General features: G+C 43.3%; 1 protein-coding gene and 1 long non-coding RNA gene across 11 annotated transcripts in view; one reads left to right on the top strand and one right to left on the bottom strand.

The window, feature by feature from the left end:
* Positions 1-20288, bottom strand: part of mmd (disintegrin and metalloproteinase domain-containing protein mind-meld) — a 557313-nt gene that overhangs the window by 54195 nt on the left and 482830 nt on the right. For 6 of the 9 annotated variants that reach the window (XM_033383138.1, XM_033383133.1, XM_033383137.1 and 3 more), the window contains one exon: positions 5955-6911. The exons of 1 other annotated variant lie outside the window; for it this stretch is intronic. In XM_033383138.1, the coding sequence (XP_033239029.1) occupies positions 6365-6911 (547 nt within the window). In that variant the 3' untranslated portion in view covers positions 5955-6364. Of the gene's footprint in view, positions 1-5954; positions 6912-20288 lie in introns of those variants that run through there. 2 more of the 9 variants (XM_033383136.1, XM_033383142.1) reach the window with 2 other exon arrangements.
* Positions 5837-7087, top strand: LOC117184632 (uncharacterized). Of its 2 annotated transcripts, none has more exons than XR_004470040.1 (3): positions 5837-5968; positions 6145-6328; positions 6387-7087. It is a non-coding gene; the product is annotated as an uncharacterized lncRNA (long non-coding RNA). The 2 variants fall into 2 exon arrangements; XR_004470039.1 differs by having other exon boundaries at positions 5881-6011.

Here is a 20288-nt window from a genome sequence, read left to right on the forward strand (position 1 = left end):
CCCATCCGAAGAATTTCTTGAGCGCTTCTCCAAGCCTGAGATGGCTCTGCGAGTTCCACTTACCACCACCTCCGACCACCTTACAAGTGGAGAAATTACCGAAGCTGAACGAGCTGTCATCCTAGAGAATATCCTAAAGAATATTCCCAAGAGTATCATTGCCTAAGTAATAAGCGTCCAAAGCCAATGTCAAATTCTATTTTGAACCTAAACCCTTTCCCAGACCGGCTTTTGCTCATAAGATCATGACGCCGTGTCACAGCTTATAAATTTCTGAATTATGACGTTCGTTATCCAATTATTCTTCCGTACAGTTCTCGGCTGTCTCGCCTTCTAGCTTAGTTCACACACGGGATGGCTCTGTGTTTTTAAGCAGTTCCATGCTCCTCATTCTAGTCTTCCACAATCATCCACTCCGGAACTGCGACTGCTTTCTCCACCTGGACCCCGAGCCGAGATGCCATCATTAGCAAGTGTTGCACGAACTGCCTGGCTCACCAACACTCGTTAGTTAAAGGGGGGTAGATGTTTAGGGCAGCGCTGTTACCGCTCTTGTTAATATTCGCTCAATCGCTTCAACCGCTCTCAATCTGTATTCTTACGATCCACATAGCTCTCAGCGTTTAAAATCATGTAAGCTAAAGTTAGTTACGATTCCATCCCCACTACAATCGGCCATGTTTTGTACATACATACATAAGAACAATACATACGAAAATATATAAATTTATATATATATATATAGTGAAAGAACCATGGCACCCTTACGTACCCTACGTACGCATCGTTAGAGTCCCTCGAATCTGCCCCCCACAATCACACTGCAAATGTCGTTTTCAGTCCCATTGTCATTTTGAGGAACTCAAATTGTCCTAAAGCAGTCCCAAACTATGTATGTATATCTAATCGAATCCCTCTTAACAAGCACATGTAAATAACCACTTTTGAAGTAAAGTTATAAAGAGTCTTCTGTTGGCTAATTTGTCCAGCATCATCCATCATCCAGATCACCGATCAGGGGAATGGGATAGTTGTCCTTAATCAAAAATTTGTTAAGTTTTTTTAATCTGTGCATAACCTTAAGTCCCGTGTTTTCTTTTTAACTAATACGTTAGGTGTAGCGCATTTGGAATAACTTGGTTATATTATCCCGTTCTTTAAATATTCATCTAGTAATTGTTGCAATTATTTATCATCTTTATTCAAACAAAAAATGTTTTTGAGTTTTCTAATTTTGAGTTTTATGATTTATTGGTCTGGTACGATCGCTAAAATTTTCAGTTAATACTTCAATAACTACTTCACAAATATCCTTAGCATTCATTACAACCCACATTAACGGTATCCCTAACAATTTCATTAACATCCACAGTAACGGTATCCCTAACAATATCATTAACATTAGCTATTTCCATCACCTCATCCCTAACTATTTAATTAAAATGTTCACTTATATTTGTTCACATTTTATTATATTTATAATAATAATTATACTGTTTACCTATTCACTGATTACGAATTTGATGTCAATTATCCTGTTTCAAGATGTATCGAGTTTTGATCTCTTCAAAAGATCTATTGAAAAGAGGAAAATGTAGATGTAAATTTAGTAAAGTCGTAGTGTTATATTTGATGGCCTTATTGAATTCGCTATCTTAATTTATTTGAAAGCTGAATTCAAATGCGTAACTATTAACACCAAGAAACGACCTCAAAAGGACCCAGGTCAAGAGTTTTATGTGAATCCCATGAATTTTTCAAATAAGTTTATGCCCTGTTTCGGTCATATTGGCTTTTTGATGTGGTTTTAAAATCCTGATGACCTAGTAAAGAATGGATCTCGGATTTGGACTCAGCGACCTCAAAAACATAAGGCACACATAGTCAGACCACCAGATCATAATGTTTTGTTCAAGTGTGTGGCAAAATTTTCTCCAGTACGTCATTGGCGATTTTGGAATCTGTACCTTAGTTTCCCTTTGGACATGGCTGCCCCAAATGCCACGATCGCTGTTAATTTTTTTTTTTTTTTTTTTTTTTTTTTTTTAACGATTGCCCCGGACAAGGGTAATGCACTGTCGCTTGCTCTGTCCGGTGTAATGCAGTGTCTAGCTAAGGCTATGGTCCGGCGTCTTCCCGATTCAACGTCGGGGGAACCGAACCAGTGCTATGGCTAGAGGTGCCTGGCGGTCTGGCCTAAAACGCTAGGGGGTGGCCCCTCCGAAAAATATTAACCAGTATTGACCCTCGGGCCAAATATGGAGGCGAAGATAGATGAAGCACGGGTTGGGATGTCAACCCAAACGTCGGTGGGAAGCGTGACTGCTACCACCGGCGGGCACGGGGAGGGGCAATTCGCTCTGCGTGTCGCCAGCGGTCACACCTCAGACTCGGCGGGAGCAGGCCAAGTCAGTTGTAAAGCTACTGCCACAACAACAGCAACAACAAAAACAACTCACTCCGCAGCCTGCAAGTTGAGCCGCACAGATGCCGTAGTCGACACAGACACGGATCTGGAGAGCGTGCTCTCTCTAAGCAGGACGGAGGAAGAGAGCCTTCTCCGCTCGCCGGAACCAGGCACCAGCTCCCTACGTAGGGAAGGGCCGAAGCGTTCCAAGGAGGGGATAAGGTCCAAAGCACAATACAAAGCGGCCCAACAACATCAAAAGCCGGCTGCAAGGTAAAGCAGACATCTCCCAGGAGGAGAAGGTCAAGCTAGCCTGGGCCGAGCAGCGAGTAGAGGAGGGCCGGCGACATGCCACAGATGAGGGCGTCGAATGGCGAATATGCCAATAAGGTGTAGGAGATGATGGCCACCAAGAGGCAACGCTCGACTGAGAGTGCCATTAAAGACACTCCCGCGAGCAAGCGGCAACGCGGGCCCAAGAGTGCAGCCCCTCCACCGAAAGTGGCCAAAAAGCGATGTCAGCGATGTGACCAAACGACATTTGATCGTGGCACTCATCGACCGGAGCGAGGAAAACGGCAAGATGTCAGCGGCACAGTGAAGCTGGTGCACGGGCGTCTCGTCGACGCACTGTTTGCACACATGGAGGAAGACCCCGCGGCCCCAATGCCCACGGTCGATGGTGCTGGGTGGCTAAATGGGGTAAGATCCTAAAGTGCAACGACGATCCAACCCTAAGGTGGCTGACGCGTACGGTCTGGCAACTGGAGGCGATGTGGGAGAGGGCCAAGCTGGAGGTTGTGGACCGGGAGCTTATCCCGTCCAAGCCTAAGGCGAAGGTACTCTTCCCCATCACAATCCAGGGAACCGAGCGCTGAAGCTCCTTCAGCGGCAAAACGCGGACGTGCCAACGACCGATTGGAGGATCCTACACATTGGTAGCTCATTAGATTGCGACAGGCAATTCAGTGGCCGGACTAAAGTCCTCAAATCACAACCTGTTCTACACAACGATGTGTAACAGGAACAGAAAAAGGCCACCATTGCGCTTTATGCATCCAAGAAGATGCTCAGCAGCACATGGGGCCTGTCTCCGGCTCTGATGCATTGGACTTACATATCGGTGGTGCGACCAACTCTGCTGTATGGAGTCTTAGTGTGGTGGCAAGCTACTGGAAAGAAAACGTATCGTACGGTTATGGAAAGGACTCAGCGACAGGCTCTGCTCTGTATTACAGGGGCGCTGAGGTCAACACCAACAAAAGCACTCAAAAGCCTACTTGGAATCGAACCCCTAGACATCCACGCCCGTCTGACTGCAGTAAAGGCAGCAAAACGCCTCATCGCTTCAGGAAATATTGGAAGGGAAATGACCAGATCAACTGATTACATGACCCCCCAAACATGCCTCGACGTAAGAACAACCGCATCTTTGGGACCTGAAGACTGGAAAATCGGAAGAGGCCAAACTGAGCACCCCAATATATATACGGACGGCTCCAAGATGGACGGAGGAGTAGGAGCGGACCTATACTGTACAGACCCTGAGATAAGGCTGTCATATAAGCTACCGGGACATTGTAGCATATTCCAGGCAGAGGTTTTTGCCATCAGGAAAGCAGCATAGGTCGCTCTTCTCAGGATGGATTCCCAGCCCCCAGGGCATCGAAGGAAATGAAGGCGAATGAAATCGAAGGCGCATGCAACAAAGCTAGGCATCACAAACAGAGACAGTTGTAGGAAATATGACGAGCCTGGGGCAACCGAAACCCTGGAACATAAATTCTGCAACTGTCCTGCTCTCTTAAGGGCAAGGAGGAAGTACCTGGGTGCGCCAGTGCTGGCATCACTGGAAGATGCCTCCAAGAGGACGCCGCAGCAACTACTGGCCTATGCGAAAAATACCTCGATCCTCGAGGACTTCAAAATCCCCTAAGCACTGCCGCGACGGTTCGCAAAAGACTGCGAATTTATGTTTATAAAAAGTAGATATGTATATACGAACTTACTTATTTTCTCTTTCCCGATTATATGGTTTTTTTTTCCAATATTGTTGCCTATTACGTGCGTCTACTCATTCAGCCCTACAGCAGTTGCCACCAATCCCAAAATAAATGCTGGTGTCGCGAGTTTTGATCGTCACATAGTTTCATAGTTTTTATAACTTATAATTTTATATATTTTTTTTATATTTAAATATTTTTAACAAAACAAAATTAAAAAAGAAAGTAATTCGTAAACTAAACAATGTTAGGTGACAGTGTCACCGTAAAATAGTTTATAAACGTATAATATATGTGAACTCGCTGTTGGCTTGTTATATATAGCCAGAGCAACATATTTTATTGAAAAATAGCAGTCATTTCTTTAGCGGATTTATTACAGCAAATAAAGTCATTCACTTAATTTGATGAATGTTCACTGGTGGAACCCTGCTATTAATCAAACCCTCCCAAATCCGGGATGATTTCATATATTTTTGATATTGGTTTATTTTATTTCTAGATGAAAACGAAAAAAAATAGCTAGTAATATAAGAAATAATAAAACGAGTCGGAGTTAGAAAATTTGTGGGAAGAAAATTGTATTGCTCTGACGGAGAAAATCAATATTGTGTTTCGAGTTAGTAACAAATGACCAGTCACGCTATGACATTGAATTTCATGGCAATATGCATTTTTCGATGAAGATATATGTACATACATTTTGAACGACTGTATGAACCAGCCACTGAGGAATATATAAGTCGTCGCAAAGTTCGGGTCATAGTTTTGTGGAATACAATAGACAGGAGTGTAATAAGTAAAATGTTTTGCCTGAGTAGGACATAATAATTCGATTGGCATTTGGCAATTATTGCTGTCTAGTTGCTTGAGGATTGAGGGATTCATACATATGTACATACATACACATGTATATAAGAATATTTCTGATAAAAAAATATTTGATTGGATATATTTCTTAATATCCTCGCATGACACCATTTATACATGATTACATATATATGATTTACAATGCACTTATGTATTTAAGTTTATTAATCGTACATTTCACGTTTATTTTTATAAATGAGTTACACTATGTAATACTAATGTTCCATATCCCTAGAACTAATATTTAACGGTCATGGTTTAATTTTGAATAATCATTACACCTACAAATCTACAAATCTTACCATATAAAAGTAATTAAAATTTCTAGTTAGAGATCTTTATTTTGTTTGTCTGTTGTTGTTCTTTATACTATTGGTTTTTCATTAGAGATTTTTAAACGAGAACTGACAGTATTTGCCCAAAATTTTTCTATCAGTCGGTGTAAGAGGGCCCTAATAGGGAGGCACCATTAAGCGATTGTTGGGCTCGGTGCACGAGTGCATTTTTGTTTCTTTGTCACTAAGACTATTTTTCAAATTCTTGACACGTCTCGCAGAGTCGTATAATTAACTATCTAGCACATTTAAACATTTTTTATATTTACAGCAGCCTGCTCATTATTTTTTCTTGCTCAGACGCTGGCATTACTTGGGCCTGAGGTATACAAAATCCTGTTTTTTTTGTGAAGGTGAATAAGATTATTCTAGGCGTTCAAATGAACGTATGGTTATGTAAGTATGCAATGGTATGTATGCATGCATGTTTGCGTGTAATCCTTTGTGAAGTAAGTTTTCGCTCATAAATAGTAATATTCTTTATTAATTTGTTTTTTATTTTTATGCTTGTTTGTTTTTCTTTCATTAGGTTAACTTGTGTATTAGCATTGCAGTTATGTTTATGTTTACATATATTAATTCACATACGAATACGCTTGTGTAGTTGTGTATTTCAAGTCAAGCATATTTATATGCGATTAAAAATGCCGGTCAAGATCTTCTTATCCCATATAATACCCCCCATGGATACCTGTACGAATGATTATGTCAATGTATGTCGATTAAGATATAAAAAAAGATTTGACCTATCAATGCTTATATTCCGGGTAGCAACCATTCTCGATGACTTGTCCGGATTGACTGTTGTTGCTGCTGCTGGTATCGCCTGATTGATGTTGAAGCTGTTGCTGATGATGGTGCTGCTGATACAACGGTAGTTGGTGAAGCTGAAGCTGTTGTTGACTTGTTGCTACCGTATCGGCCGACTGTAATACGCGTCGAGTACGAAGCTGGATAGCACTTCCACTGCTTTCCGTCTCCGTTGAAGGTGGTGAGGGATAGAAGTCCCTCTGACTTACACTTGTACCATTTGGGACAACTGGCAAACCCAGTATACAGTTGTTGCTGGCTGCCACCGCCGTTGCCGCTGAGGAGGATTGAGGATCGCCGTGGTGATGATGCGGAAGCTGATGGTGGATAGCGTTGCTCGTTGTAGCCCCTGACATTGGTCCTACGCCGTTGTATGGTAGGGAATCCGAAATTTTTGCGGACTGCGGCTGGTCCAATACCACGACGGATACCACATCTTCACTCGCCCACCGGGCTAACTGTTGTTGAGCTTGAATAAAGTCATCACTAGAAAATAATAATCGTAACAGGAACAACGGTACATGGTAAGAAAGCAGGGGGCGTTCACGGGAAAAATGGAATAGGATTGGTTCAGGTTGAAAAGATTCGAAAAAGATTCTGGTTTTACCGACCCAATAAAAATTTGTAAATTCTGATTAAACATGTACATCTTCATTCAGAAATATTTTCATTTATACTTGGCTTTTAAAAAGTTACGAAAGAATGTGTACATTTATATCAGTGCTCGGCACTCAGACACTCAAGCGGTGAGCAGTGGGCTTGTGTGTGTAGCAAAAACCCTAACATGCTTACACTGGGAAAAACGATTTGTACTTTCGTGCCGGGGCCTAACAAAGGCTTACGGATTTTTATACCAAATTAATTTCGATTTATGGTGAAAGTGGATGTGTGTAACGTCCAGGCCGTTCAGAGCGTTTCCGACCCCATAAAGTATATGTATATATTCTCGATGAGCATCAATAGACGAGTCGATTGAGCCATGTCTGTCTGTCTGTCCGTCCGTCCGTCTGTCCGTCCCTATCAGCGCCTAGTGCTCAAAGACTATAAGAGCCCCGCCCACTTTCGCCCCCAAAAAGGACGAAAATCCAAAATTTTAAAGATACGAGAAAACCAAAAAACGCAGATCGTAGAGAATAACCATATCTTATAGACTGCAGAACTGCAAGAAATTGGTTCGAATTGGATGGAAGAAATTGGAATTGAATCTAGAGATGGATTGACTCGGGTCGTAGACATCCATATCATCTTCGAGTCATCAGTACGAACGTACCAGCGCAATAGCAGGGTATAGCAGCGATGCAGCGCAATGAAAGGGAGAGCGTGATAACTTACACGCCAAGAGCGAGCTTTCGTTCGAAGAGAATTCGAGTCTATACGTGCTTATATACACACTAATTAACGAAGCCCGAATGTAAATTTAGTACCATCTTTCTATTGCCTATCAATTCACTTTCTGTACCATTTTGGTCATTGCACTAAGCTAACGTAATGAAAGCGTATCTTTGCCTTTGCTCGCTCAGCACCATGCTCTCATCTCATCATCTATTCTTTGTCTATGATCGCTTTTGTTATCTTTTCTTTTTTATGGTGTCGGTAACCCGTCAGCTCTATTTTAGTTACCGCTTGATATAGTTGGAGAAGACCTTTTTTGTCCGCAATCTATTACTTTGGCTCGAGATCGGCTCGCTTGCCTTATCCAAGTGTATAACTCTTCAATAATATTTGCAAAAAGCTCTGGCATCTTCGGACACCCTCAACACACAAACTACCTACAATACAATTTATAATTTTTTCCGAAATAATTAATTTATGAAATTATTGAACAATTTAAGTCAGCGTCAAAACTCGTTGTCTCAACAGTGTTTGAAATGGGGAAAGGTTCATTATTTTCGTATTGAATTGTTGACATTCGTGAGTAAAAGGTTTCAGTTTTTATGAAGTTTATCTTATATTCCTAGGTTAGTGAACCCTTTGTATAATGAACCTCTGGAATCTTGATTAATATAACTATTTTGAATGAACATGAATTATAAATAAATAACCACGATTCTGTCTAAGTACATAGTGCCAATGATACAGCGAGTGTAATAATGAAGCGGTAGTTACGTTAGGGGCCATGCCAATATCGTTCCATGCATTGTCGAAGGTTGGGTGGCTATAGAGGAACTAGTGATCTCCTACAGGTGTGATCACTAAATTAAAATACGCGACTATCGGATGAAGCGGTAGTTACGTTAGGGTCCATGCCATTATCGTTCAATGTATTGCCGATGGTAGGGTGGGTATAGAGGAACTAGTGCTCTCGTACAGCTATGATCACTAAATTAAAATACGCGAATACCGGATTCCTTCTTGCCATCTATACCGATAGGGGATTGAGTACATTTGTTGTTTTTTTTGTGCAATTAATTTTCATAATATGGCGAGCACAAGGAAGTATAGAGATAGGAGAGACCCCTACCCCTTCCTGCGAGCTGAGCACAGAGCGCAGTATCGTGAACTAAACCCGATTCCCTTTCCTGCCGAGGCTGCAATGCAAACAATACTTAGCCAACCGTGCCATTACATTATAACCTGTATCGTATAAGCCTCCCTGGTGTTCCAAGTATTTGTTATACTTAAAAAACAATTGATCCAGGCTCTATTAAAAGTACCAGAAGAAGGGCTTTAAGTCGGTCTTCGCTCTATACTCCTCCGCTCGTTCTCTGTTCCTTGCCGTTAATAGTTAGTGTTAGATTCAATACCTTTCACAATGTAGTAGAAACTTTCGTAGTGATCCTAAAAAATTATTTCCTACAAAATCTTTTCCTCCTCTTATTACCTGAACAAAACTGAAGCTTCTGCTGTTGGTATTGAAAATTTATTCGCTACCTTTTTCCAAACAACGTACTCGTCTCATATTTACAACGCATCCACTCCGTATCCCTACCATCTACCTCAAGCTAACAGCATTGTTCTGCCTATTTTCGAGGAATAATGTTCTGGAAGGTTTGTCATCTATGGACATATCGTTTTCTGCGGGTCCAGAAAAGGTACTGTTCGGGCCAGCCGCTGAAGAATAACCGTAACTTTAACATTATTATTGTATGAGCATAGAGAGCCGCCTACATATGTTGTAAAACGTTGACTTTCTGCAGAGCTGCTGCGCTCTCTCGCTAAAGGGGCTCTCTGCCGCCGCCACTTCGGCAACTACTTTGATCTGCTACCGCCACTTCGGCAGTCAATTTGATCTAACGCCGTCGTCTATAGTTTAGTTCTATGCTAACCCCTCTGCGCATTGGTTGCATATCGATCTCGCATAAATTTTATCTGGCAATAGCAAGCAATCGGCTTCTGCTAAGCCACCAAGATTAAATACGAATTATAAAGTTTAACACAAAATCTCTTTTCATTTTTGAAACACATAGGTGCCAAAAAAGCTTAGCATCTCAAACATTGGTGACCCCGACGTGATATAAAACCATTTCTTAATCGCGTTCCGTTAAAACACTTATTATTTATACAATATTGTGTTGTTGGGTAGTTTAACTACCAACAAATACATTTGTGTGCACATTAAAAACAGTTTAAAGTGCAAATTCAGTGAGAGTGCGGCTGGAATATTTATAGACAAATTCCGGTACTTTAAGCGTCGAATCTCTCATTCTCTGCGCAGCTGCAGCCGCGGTTCTTGACTTTTCGTGTCTTGCATTCTCGCTCTCACGTCTATACATCGTCGCTTAAGCGGTATTTCATTTTCCGTTGTTGTGTCGATTGCACAACGGTTAACATGGACAACGATCCAAATACAGGCGCGGGCGGAAATATTGTGGTGGCTGATTCCAGACTGAGTCTGTATAAGCGTAAAAGTCAGTCATTATATGATCGATTGCACAGGCTTGGCGAATCCTTCGCGGGGAATAAAATCGACAAGCTGACCGCCGCGGAAGTCGAGGTGCGCCTTGATATGTTGGCAGAAATTCGAGCGGAATTTAATAAGGCCCATAATGAGTTGGAGGCTCTCGATCAAAACGAGATTGGGAGTGAGCTGCGCGAAATCTTCGATACTCTTTTCATATCGTTGAAAGCTGAGTTGCTGGCTGCTGTTGAAGTAGGCCAGTCACACGCCGCTGCCAATTCTACGACTCTGCCAAGCCATTCCGGACATAGTACCATCATCATGGCTCACAAGCAGCGACTTCCTGAGCTGAAGGTGCCGAAGTTTTCTGGTGGATACGTCGAGTTCTCGGATTTTATGGCAATGTTCAAATCGGTGATTGAAGCGGATGCGGATCTCAGTGACATCGAGAAATTCCAGCACCTTCGCTCTTGCCTCGCTGATGCGGCTTTGGATTCGGTTCGATCGTTGGAGCTCTCCAGTGCCAATTATCGTGCGGCTCTGGATATACTTAATAAACGCTTTAATAACAAAAGACTTGTTTTCCAGGCACACATCAAGAAGATTCTTGGGCTAAAGAGGGTAGACTCGCCTTCTGCTAAAAGGCTTCGGGAGTTTTCGGATGCAGTCAATTTACACATGCGAGCGTTGCAGACATTGGGAACTGCTGAGGAGATTTCGGGATTCATGGTTATCAACATGCTGCTGCAGAAGTTGGATTCGAAGACGCAAACCAAATGGGAGGAGCACACATCGTCGGATGCTATACCTACCGCAGAGGAATTCTTCGAATTCTTGCAGCAACGCTGCCAGAAAATGGAGCGATTGGAATATGCTACAGCGACACACGCTAGTAGCGATCAGGTGGGAAAAAACCATTCATATACGCATGTTAAGAAAACGTTTGTAGCTTCCAACTCTTCCGCCGACCCGTCTGTATGCGTCTTTTGCCACTCAGCGGGCCATGGAATATACTCGTGCAAGATATTCGAAAATCTCTCACCGTTGCTGCGCCACAAAGAAGTGAAGAAGCTTTCCCTATGCTTCAATTGCCTAAAACCGGGGCACCGGACCCGCGCATGCAATAGTGGAAAATGTCGAGTATGCGGCGGTAGGCATCATAGTTTGTTGCACTTCGTTAGTATGCAGCCCACAACACAAGGCTGCCCAGGTATTACTCCTCCCGATCTGGCCGTTCAACCGGACACTCTTTCCGTTGCTCAAAATTCTGCTAGCAGCTCGTCTCTACCTTCGTCTACCTCTCTTGCTGCCCAAGGTCTTCACTCTGATGTCGTGCTTCTGGCTACAGCCGTGGTTCTCGTGAAGAATCGGTCTGGCGTTTTAGTTCCTTGTCGTGCCATCTTAGATTCAGGATCGCAGCTGCATCTCGTCACATCCAGGTTCGCCCAGCAGCTTCAGCTTAGGAGAACTCAATCGTCTGCACTTGTGTCTGGGCTGGGCGATACCAGCGTTTCTACTGAGGGATCCACCATAAGCATTTGTATGCATTCTCGCACCTCTGCTCACACAACTACGCTTACTGCTCTCATCGGCCCCACGATTACCGATTCTCAACCAAGTATGACGGTAAATGTATCCGATTGGCGTATTCCATCTAACATTCAACTCGCTGATCCTGCATTTTTCAACCCTCAACGGGTTGATCTTCTCATTGGTGCGAGCGTTTTTTATGATCTCCTCTGCGTAGGGCAAATAAAACTCACCGATGGACTACCTCTTCTGCAGAAGACCCGGCTTGGGTGGATCGTATCTGGCGGTGGACAGAAGGTATCAAGCTCGGCGCTTTTGGCCACGCACAATTGTCCAGATTCGATAGCTGAGATGGAAGCAAGGTTGGATAAAACTCTTCGTATGTTTTGGGAAGTCGAGAATTGTGTGGAGGCTGGGTTGAATACCAAAGAAGAAGACGATTGTGAAGCACATTTCGTAAGCCACCTTTCACGGTTGCCATCCGGGGAGTATGCAGTTCGTCTGCCGCTAAATAACAATACTGATCGTTTAGGAGAATCTTACGCTCAGACTTATCGACGGTTCATCAGTCTGGAGCGAAAACTGGAGCGTAATCCTACACTTAAGGAGCGGTATTCCGACTTTATGAGGGAGTACATTGATTTACATCATATGCACCAAGTCAACCCTGATTCCCGTAGCCTCTGCAAATATTTCTTGCCTCATCACTGTGTCCTAAAGGAGGACAGTACGACGAAAACGACAAAACTCCGTATCGTTTTCGATGGATCCGCAGCTACATCAACTGGATATTCTCTAAATGATGTGATGATGACAGGCCCTGTTATTCAGCCTGCATTGTTTAACATATTGATTCGCTTTCGAACATATCCAGTCGCTCTCACTGGGGACATTTGTAAAATGTACCGCTGCGTACGAGTGTCTCCACCCGACAATTTGTATCAATGCATCCTATGGCGAGATTCCATCGAGTCCGAGGTTCAAGTCTACACATTAGACACCGTCACATACGGGACGAGGGCTGCATCATTTTTAGTGGTCCGCGCAATGCACCAGCTGGCCATCGACGAGCGTGAATCCTACCCTCTTGGCTCAGCTGCTCTGCGGCAGGAGTTTTACGTGGATGACCTTATTTCGGGCGGTAATTCGGTCGCACAGGTCATGGACAAGATGCACCAAACATCAGCTTTACTGTCCCGTGGTAACTTTAGACTTAGGAAATGGTGCTCCAGTCACCAGGAAGTACTTGAGGGAACCCCTGAAGATGACATAGAGAAGTTCTTAAAGTTTAATGATGGATGCGACATAGCCAAAACTCTCGGCTTAGCGTGGGACCCTGCTTCGGATCAGCTGCTTTTTGCCTTGTGCGCACTGGACACAACCTCAAAGCCATCAAAGCGGTCGGTTTTATCTACGATTGCGCGGTTCTACGACCCTCTTGGATTGATAAATCCAGTCATTGTCAGGTGCAAAATCTTCCTTCAGCAGCTTTGGAGAGAAAATTTGGATTGGGATGAAAGCCTACCCTCAGCATTGCATTCATCTTGGATGGACTTGAGAAATAGTTTGGCAAGCATTTCTCGGATCTCATTTCCTCGCTTGGTTCTTCGTTCTAGTGTGGCTACAGAAGTTCACGGATTCTGTGATGCCAGCTTAGAAGCATATGGCGCTTGCGTGTATGTCGTGTCCAGGGAAGCCCAGTCTTCGAGCCACGTTTTGTGCTCAAAGTCGCGAGTGGCGCCGCTAAAGACTATATCGATTCCTAAGCTGGAATTAAGTGGAGCCCATTTGCTTGCGAAAATCATGCAGAATGTAAAGGACATGGGAATCTTTACAGGTCGGTTCTATTGCTGGTCGGATTCGTCAACAGCATTATCTTGGATTAGGGACGAGCCAGCTAAATTTCAAGTTTTCGTGGCAAATCGAGTGGCATCAATTCAGGAGTTGACGGCAGACATGGAATGGCGCTATGTTCCCACATCTTTAAATCCTGCTGATATTCTCTCGAGAGGCTCGCTTCCCAACCATCTTATCCAGTCAGAGCTATGGTTTCACGGCCCATCCTTTTTGCTAGGCTCCAAGGATAAGTGGCCTGTATCTCCATCTAACAACATAGCAACTTTGGAGCTTCGCAAGAGAGGATTGCTAATCACGTCTCCACATGCCGATCTCACGTCCGGATGCAAATTTGCGAATTCATTCTTTCGCATGCAGCGCACATTCGCCCACATGCATAAATTTATAAATCGTCTTAGGCATCCATGACTCACCGTTTCTGATATTCGGCAAGGAACGCATTTTCTAATTCGACACATTCAGCTGGCAAATTTGTGGATGGACATAAAGGAGATTCGGCGCAATGGTCAAGTCATGAAATCCAGTTCTATTAGTTCGCTCATCCCGTTCATCGATCATTCTGGACTACTTAGAGTTGGAGGTCGTCTTGGCAACTCATCGCTAGGATTTGACGCTCAGCACCCGCTCATTCTGCCAAAGGGACATTCCATTACCTTTGCGCTGATAAGATATTATCATGAAAGAAGCCTCCATGCCGGACCTCGCGCCTTGCTATCCAAAATTCGGCTGGAATATTGGCCAATTGGAGGTGTTAAGGCAGTGTCAAGGGTCGTCAGCAGATGTATGAGATGCTTCAGGACTAGGCCGCGCATGGTTGAACACATCATGGGAGACCTACCTAAGGAACGTTTGGAAGGATCTCGAGCTTTTGAAGTCACTGGAGTAGATTACTGTGGACCTTTTTTCTACACATGGAGCTCGTAAAGGATTTGACCACCGCATCGTTTCTAGGCGCACTAAAGCGTTTTACTTCCACTCGAGGAAGGCCAAGTCAAATTTGGTCGGACAATGCGACAAACTTCGTTGGGGCCAGAACGAGCTTCTGGAGCTAAAGAAGCTTTGTCTGAGCGAACCGCATATGAAGGAGGTCCACGAATCCTGCTTGGCTGACTCGATCGACTGGCGTTTCATCCCACCTCGCTCTCCGCATTTTGGCGGGTTGGGGGAAGCGGCCGTGAAGACAGCAAAATATCACCTGTACAGCTTAGTTGGACCATCTGTGCTTAGCTTCGACGAGCTCCGCACTCTGATCTGTCAGATCACTGCAATTGTTAACTCTCGCCCTTTGCTCTCGCTTTCAGAAAATCCTGATGATTTAGACGTTTTAACTCCTGCTTATCTGCTTTTAGGCGGCCCCCATGAGCAAATCCTCGAGCCTGACCTAACGAAGCTGAACTACAATCGTCTGGATGGCTGGCAGCGGGTCACCCAACTACAACAAATATTTTGGAGCCGTTGGCGCGAAGAGTATCGCCGCCACTTCGGCAACTACTTTGACCTGCTGCCGCCACTTCGGCAGTCAATTTGATCTAACGCCGTCGTCTATAGTTTAGTTCTATGCTAACCCCTCTGCGCATTGGTTGCATATCGATCTCGCATAAATTTTATCTGGCAATAGCAAGCAATCGGCTTCTGCTAAGCCACCAAGATTAAATACGAATTATAAAGTTTAACCCAAAATCTCTTTTCATTTTTGAAACACATAGGTGCCAAAAAAGCTTGGCATCTCAAACAGGTACCAAGTTGCATTTTAAAATACTGTGCCCAATCCCTTTAGAATCCATACCCCTTTCTCTTCAATTTGGAATGAGTCCATTATCCCGCTTCACAAAAAAGGTTCAATATCAAATATTGAAACGCATCGTGGTATCGCAAGGCTTTCCGCCATCCCGAAGCTTCTTGAATTCCTGGTCACCCGGCAACTGAAACATCTTTGTTGCAGCTTGATATCTCCGTCGCAACACGGTTTTTGCAGACATCGTTCAACATTGACTAACCTTCTTGAGTTTTCTAACCTAATCCACCGTAGTTTTCAAATTGGTTTGCAGACGGATGTAGTTTTTACGGACTTCAGCAAGGCATTCGATTCTGTGAAGCATGCTCCGCTTATTCACAAGCTCTTTTTATTAGGGTTCCGAACGAATCTTCTAGATTGGATTTTGTCCTATTTCTCTAACCGTACTCAACGTGTTTTGTTTTCTAACGTGTTGTCAAATACTGTTAATGTTACTTCAGGTGTGCCACAGGGAAGTCATCTGGGCCCGCTTCGGCTTATTTTATTTGTGAATGACCTTCCTCAAGTTATAACATGCTCAACTACACTCATGTATGCTGATGATGGTAAACTCTGTCTTTCTTACTCTGATTGGTATTTGCACACACGCCTTTAACTGGATCTAAGTTAACTACTATTGTGGTGTTCAACTAATCTTCTTTTTCTGAACCTTTCCAAATGCAAACTTATGACATTTTACCGTCGCGCTCCACATTTTGTTTCATAGCCATATAGCTGCAACAGTAAATAAAGCTAAGGGTGTTTTAGCGTTCATCAAGCGTTGGTCCAAAGAGTTTGACGACCCGTACGTTACGAAACAACTGTATATCTCGTTAGAACGTCTGATATTGGATTATTGTTCTTGTGTGTGGAGCCCGCAGTATAAAGAGCATCAGGTTGTTATTGAATCCGTGCAAAAGCAATTTTTAATTTTTGGCCTTCGTAACTAAAACTGGGACTTGAGTAGAATCTTGCCACCCTATCGGTCCAGACTAAATCTTATTGACCAGCCGTCGTTGCACCATCGCAGAATATGCAATGGGGTAATGTTCGTGCACAAGCTCCTTCTCGGGATTGTTGACTCCCAAATTCTCTTGGATCAGACTGACTTCGCCGTTCCATCTAGACCTACGCATACTTTTATTCTAATTATGCCCAACAGGAACCTTTTACCTGCCATACCTTATCCCCTGAACTATCCCTTAAACTTATAGCATGTAATATTTATAATCACATTAATTTAACAAACTTTTAACTTCTCTAACTTGGGGTGGGTCAAAATTTCACTTGTAACAGTTAGATTTATCAGGAGTGTGTATACCAAATTTGGTTGCCCTAGCTTTAAAAGTCTTTGAGATCTCTAGATGCCAACGATTTTAGTCCTTTGCGGGGGCAGACGGGGTCGTCAGCATCTCAGAGGCGAAATTTTGAAATACACTGGTGCTGGTTCGATATCACAGGAGTGTGGATACCAAAATTTTGGTTGCTCTAGTTCTTATAGTCTCTGAGATTTACTCATTTTTAGCGAGCGTGAGAGAGACAGAACGGGAGAGAATGAAACTGACTTCTTCATTCTGGCTATAATAATGATACGATCTGGTTCAGATTCTGCGGTCTAGATGATATAGCCATTCTCTACAATTCTGCGTTTTTGGTTTACTCGTATCTTCAAAAATGTGGATGCCACAGATTTTCGTTTTTTGTGGCGGTCAGAAGGGGAAGGGGCGATATTTGGAAATACAAACAGTGACATATTGCAGAAGTCTGGATACAAAATGTCGTTGCTCTAGCTCTTATAGTCCTTGAGCACTAGGAGCTCATAGGGACGGACAGACGGGCGGACCGACAGACAGACATGGCTCAATCGACTCGGTTATTGATGCTGATCAAAAATATATTAACTTTATGGGGTCAGAAACGCTTCCTTCTGGACGTTACACACATCCACTTTCAGCAGAAATATAATATTTGGAGTATCGAGAATACAAATGGAGTGTTTGGAATTTTATCAATTGAGAACGGCTGGCCGCTTTAGCTCAAATATGTATTCAGTGGTTCGTCTTTGCTTGGAGAAAGTTTTTACGAAAGAATATTTTGGGAAAACCCAACTGCGATCGCGAAACAACCTTGGGTGAAATCATGCAATAAGTAATCAGAACGTCCGTTATAATATAAAGCAAGAAGAACGTGCAGAAGAAAATGAAAGGAGACGTGCCCATATTGCACAGGATCACGAAGCACAAATACTCGTATCACCTCAAATTCGAAAAAAAAATTTGTTTTGGAGACAACCAGTCATAAGTGTAGATTTTTATTACGATGCTTGCGAATATGATTTCGAAATCGTCCACAAAGATCTTCGCTGCACTGAATCTAAACTTTTGTCTGATGATTGATGTTTATCACTTGGTGTTTACTAATCTGAGATCGCTGTTTCTAAAAATACACTTATTTTCCTACGAGGTTCGCTCAAAAGTCGCCGTTTTTTTTACCGTTTTCTTGATCAAGATTGTGTGCATAATCCGAATCATTTTTGTTCAATTTGTGGAGAATATATGTTCGGGCGAAGCCCGAGTGTAAATTTTGTACCATCGATCTATTGCCTATCAATTCACTTTCCTTTCCATTTTTGTCATTATACTAAACTAACGTAACATAAGCGTAGCTTTATCTATGCTCGCTCAGCAGCATGCTCAGAATCTTAGCTCAGACGTAGTGCTTCTAGCCACGACAGTCATTATGATAAAGAGTCGATTTGCTGATATTCTTCCTTGCCGGACTCTTCTGGATTCAGGCTCTCAGATTAATTTAATAACCTCTCGCTTTGCTCAGAAGCTTCAGCTGAAACGAGCCAAAGGGTCGGTATCAGTATCCGGTATCGGCGCTGATTCCGCATTTTACACGGAAGGTTCAGTTAATTTGGTCATTCAATCCAGGACTTCCGATTACTTCACGAGTCTCACAGCTCTCGTTGCACCACGTATTACAGGAAACCAGCCTGCTTCTTCAGTTGATGTATCCAAATGGGAAATGCCATCCAATATCAGCCTTGCTGACCCACACTTCAACAAATCTCAGCGCATCGATGTACTTATTGGAGCCAGCTTATTTTACGACATTTTATGCGTTGGATAGGGGACTTCCTATAATACAAAAAACCCGTCTCGCCTGGGTTGTCACAGGTGGAGGTCATTACTCCCACAGCTCAGTGCTCCTAGCTGCCCCTAGCTCGACGGAATTGAGTCAAACGCCTACCGTTGGAGATGTTCTTGGAGATTCTTATCAACAAGCCTATCGTAGATTACTCAATCTAGATCGCAAGTTGGTTCGCAAACCACTTCTCAAGGCCCAATACGCCGCATTTATAAAGGAATACGTCGATTTGAATCACATGTCCCCTGTCAAAGGTGACGCACTTAAACAATGCAAATTTTTTCTTCCTCATCACTGCGTCTTAAGAGAAGACAAAACCACCACAAAACTCCGAGTAGTTTTTGACGGATCCGCTTGTACATCTACAGGATATTCCCTCAACGATATGTTGATGTCAGGCCCAGCAATTCAGCCAAAGTTAGTTACGACTCTTCTTCGATTTCGTACCGTTCATATAGCATTGACTGGTGACATTTGTAAAATGTATAGATGCGTCCGTGTCTCGCCCCAAGATAGTTTTCTGCAGTGCATACTTTGGGGTGACTCCACCCCTCGAGGAGCTAAGAACATTCAAGCTGGATACCGTGACCTATGGAACGAAACCAGCAGCATTTCTGGCCGTCCGTTCTATGCACCAACTAGCGGCAGACGAGAGTTCGTCATATCCAATTGGCTCTGAAGTTGTGCCAACGATACATCTGTACTCGATAAAACACCCCATGAAGATAGGGAAACATTTGTTAAATTTACTGATGGCAGCGATGTAACCAAGACGCTAGGTTTAGCTTGGAATCCCACTTCGGATGAGCTATTATTTTCATTCTGTCCCAATCAAGTCCCTTCGAAACCAACTAAGCGAGTTGTATTGTCAACTATTGCACGATTTTATGATCCACTCGGACTTATAGGGCCAGTAATTACTAAAGCAAAAATATTTCTACAGCAGCTGTGGAAAGAAAAGCTTCATTGGGATGAAAGTCTGTCAGTTTCCTTACGCAAAACTTGGATCAACTTTATTCAGCAGTTTGACTCTATGCAACAAATTTCTTTCCCGCGCCCATCGTTCCTTCGAAGCAGCAACCTTGAAATGCATCCATTTTGTGATGCCAGCATGAGTGCTTATGGAGCTTGAATATACGCTGTTTCGCAAGGCGACAATGGAGTCAAGGCAAATCTTCTATCTTCCAAATCTCGTGTAGCGCCACTGAAGACTATCACAATACCCAAGTTGGAATTATGTGGTGCAGCGCTACTCGCTCAGCCTATGCATGAAGTGTCTTTGATGAACTTCAATTGCTCTTATTATTGCTGGTGTGACTCCACAGTCGTTTTGGCTTGGATCGAGAATCAACCATCGTACTTCAATGTATTTGTCGCTAATAGACTTTCTGCTATTCAGGAACTCACATCTGGAATGTCTTGGCTGCACGTGCCAACTGATCTAAACCCTGCCTAAATGCTTTCTCGAGGATCATTACCAGCTGAGCTCATCAATTCTCATCTTTGGAAGTATGGACCTACATACTTGACAGCCAGTAAGGATCAATGGCCAAGTACGCCTGCTCTTCCAGAGCCGGTTTTGGAGGCACGAAAAACCATACTAATTACAAACTGCGCGTCAAGATATTTGGTGGAAGAATCAAAGTTTGTAATTTCCTTCCCCAAAATGCAACGAATTTTTGCGTATGTATGCAAATTCATTCATCGACGA

Source organism: Drosophila pseudoobscura, chromosome X (genome assembly GCF_009870125.1).
Source record: "Drosophila pseudoobscura strain MV-25-SWS-2005 chromosome X, UCI_Dpse_MV25, whole genome shotgun sequence".
NCBI classification, from domain to species: Eukaryota; Metazoa; Arthropoda; class Insecta; order Diptera; family Drosophilidae; genus Drosophila; species Drosophila pseudoobscura.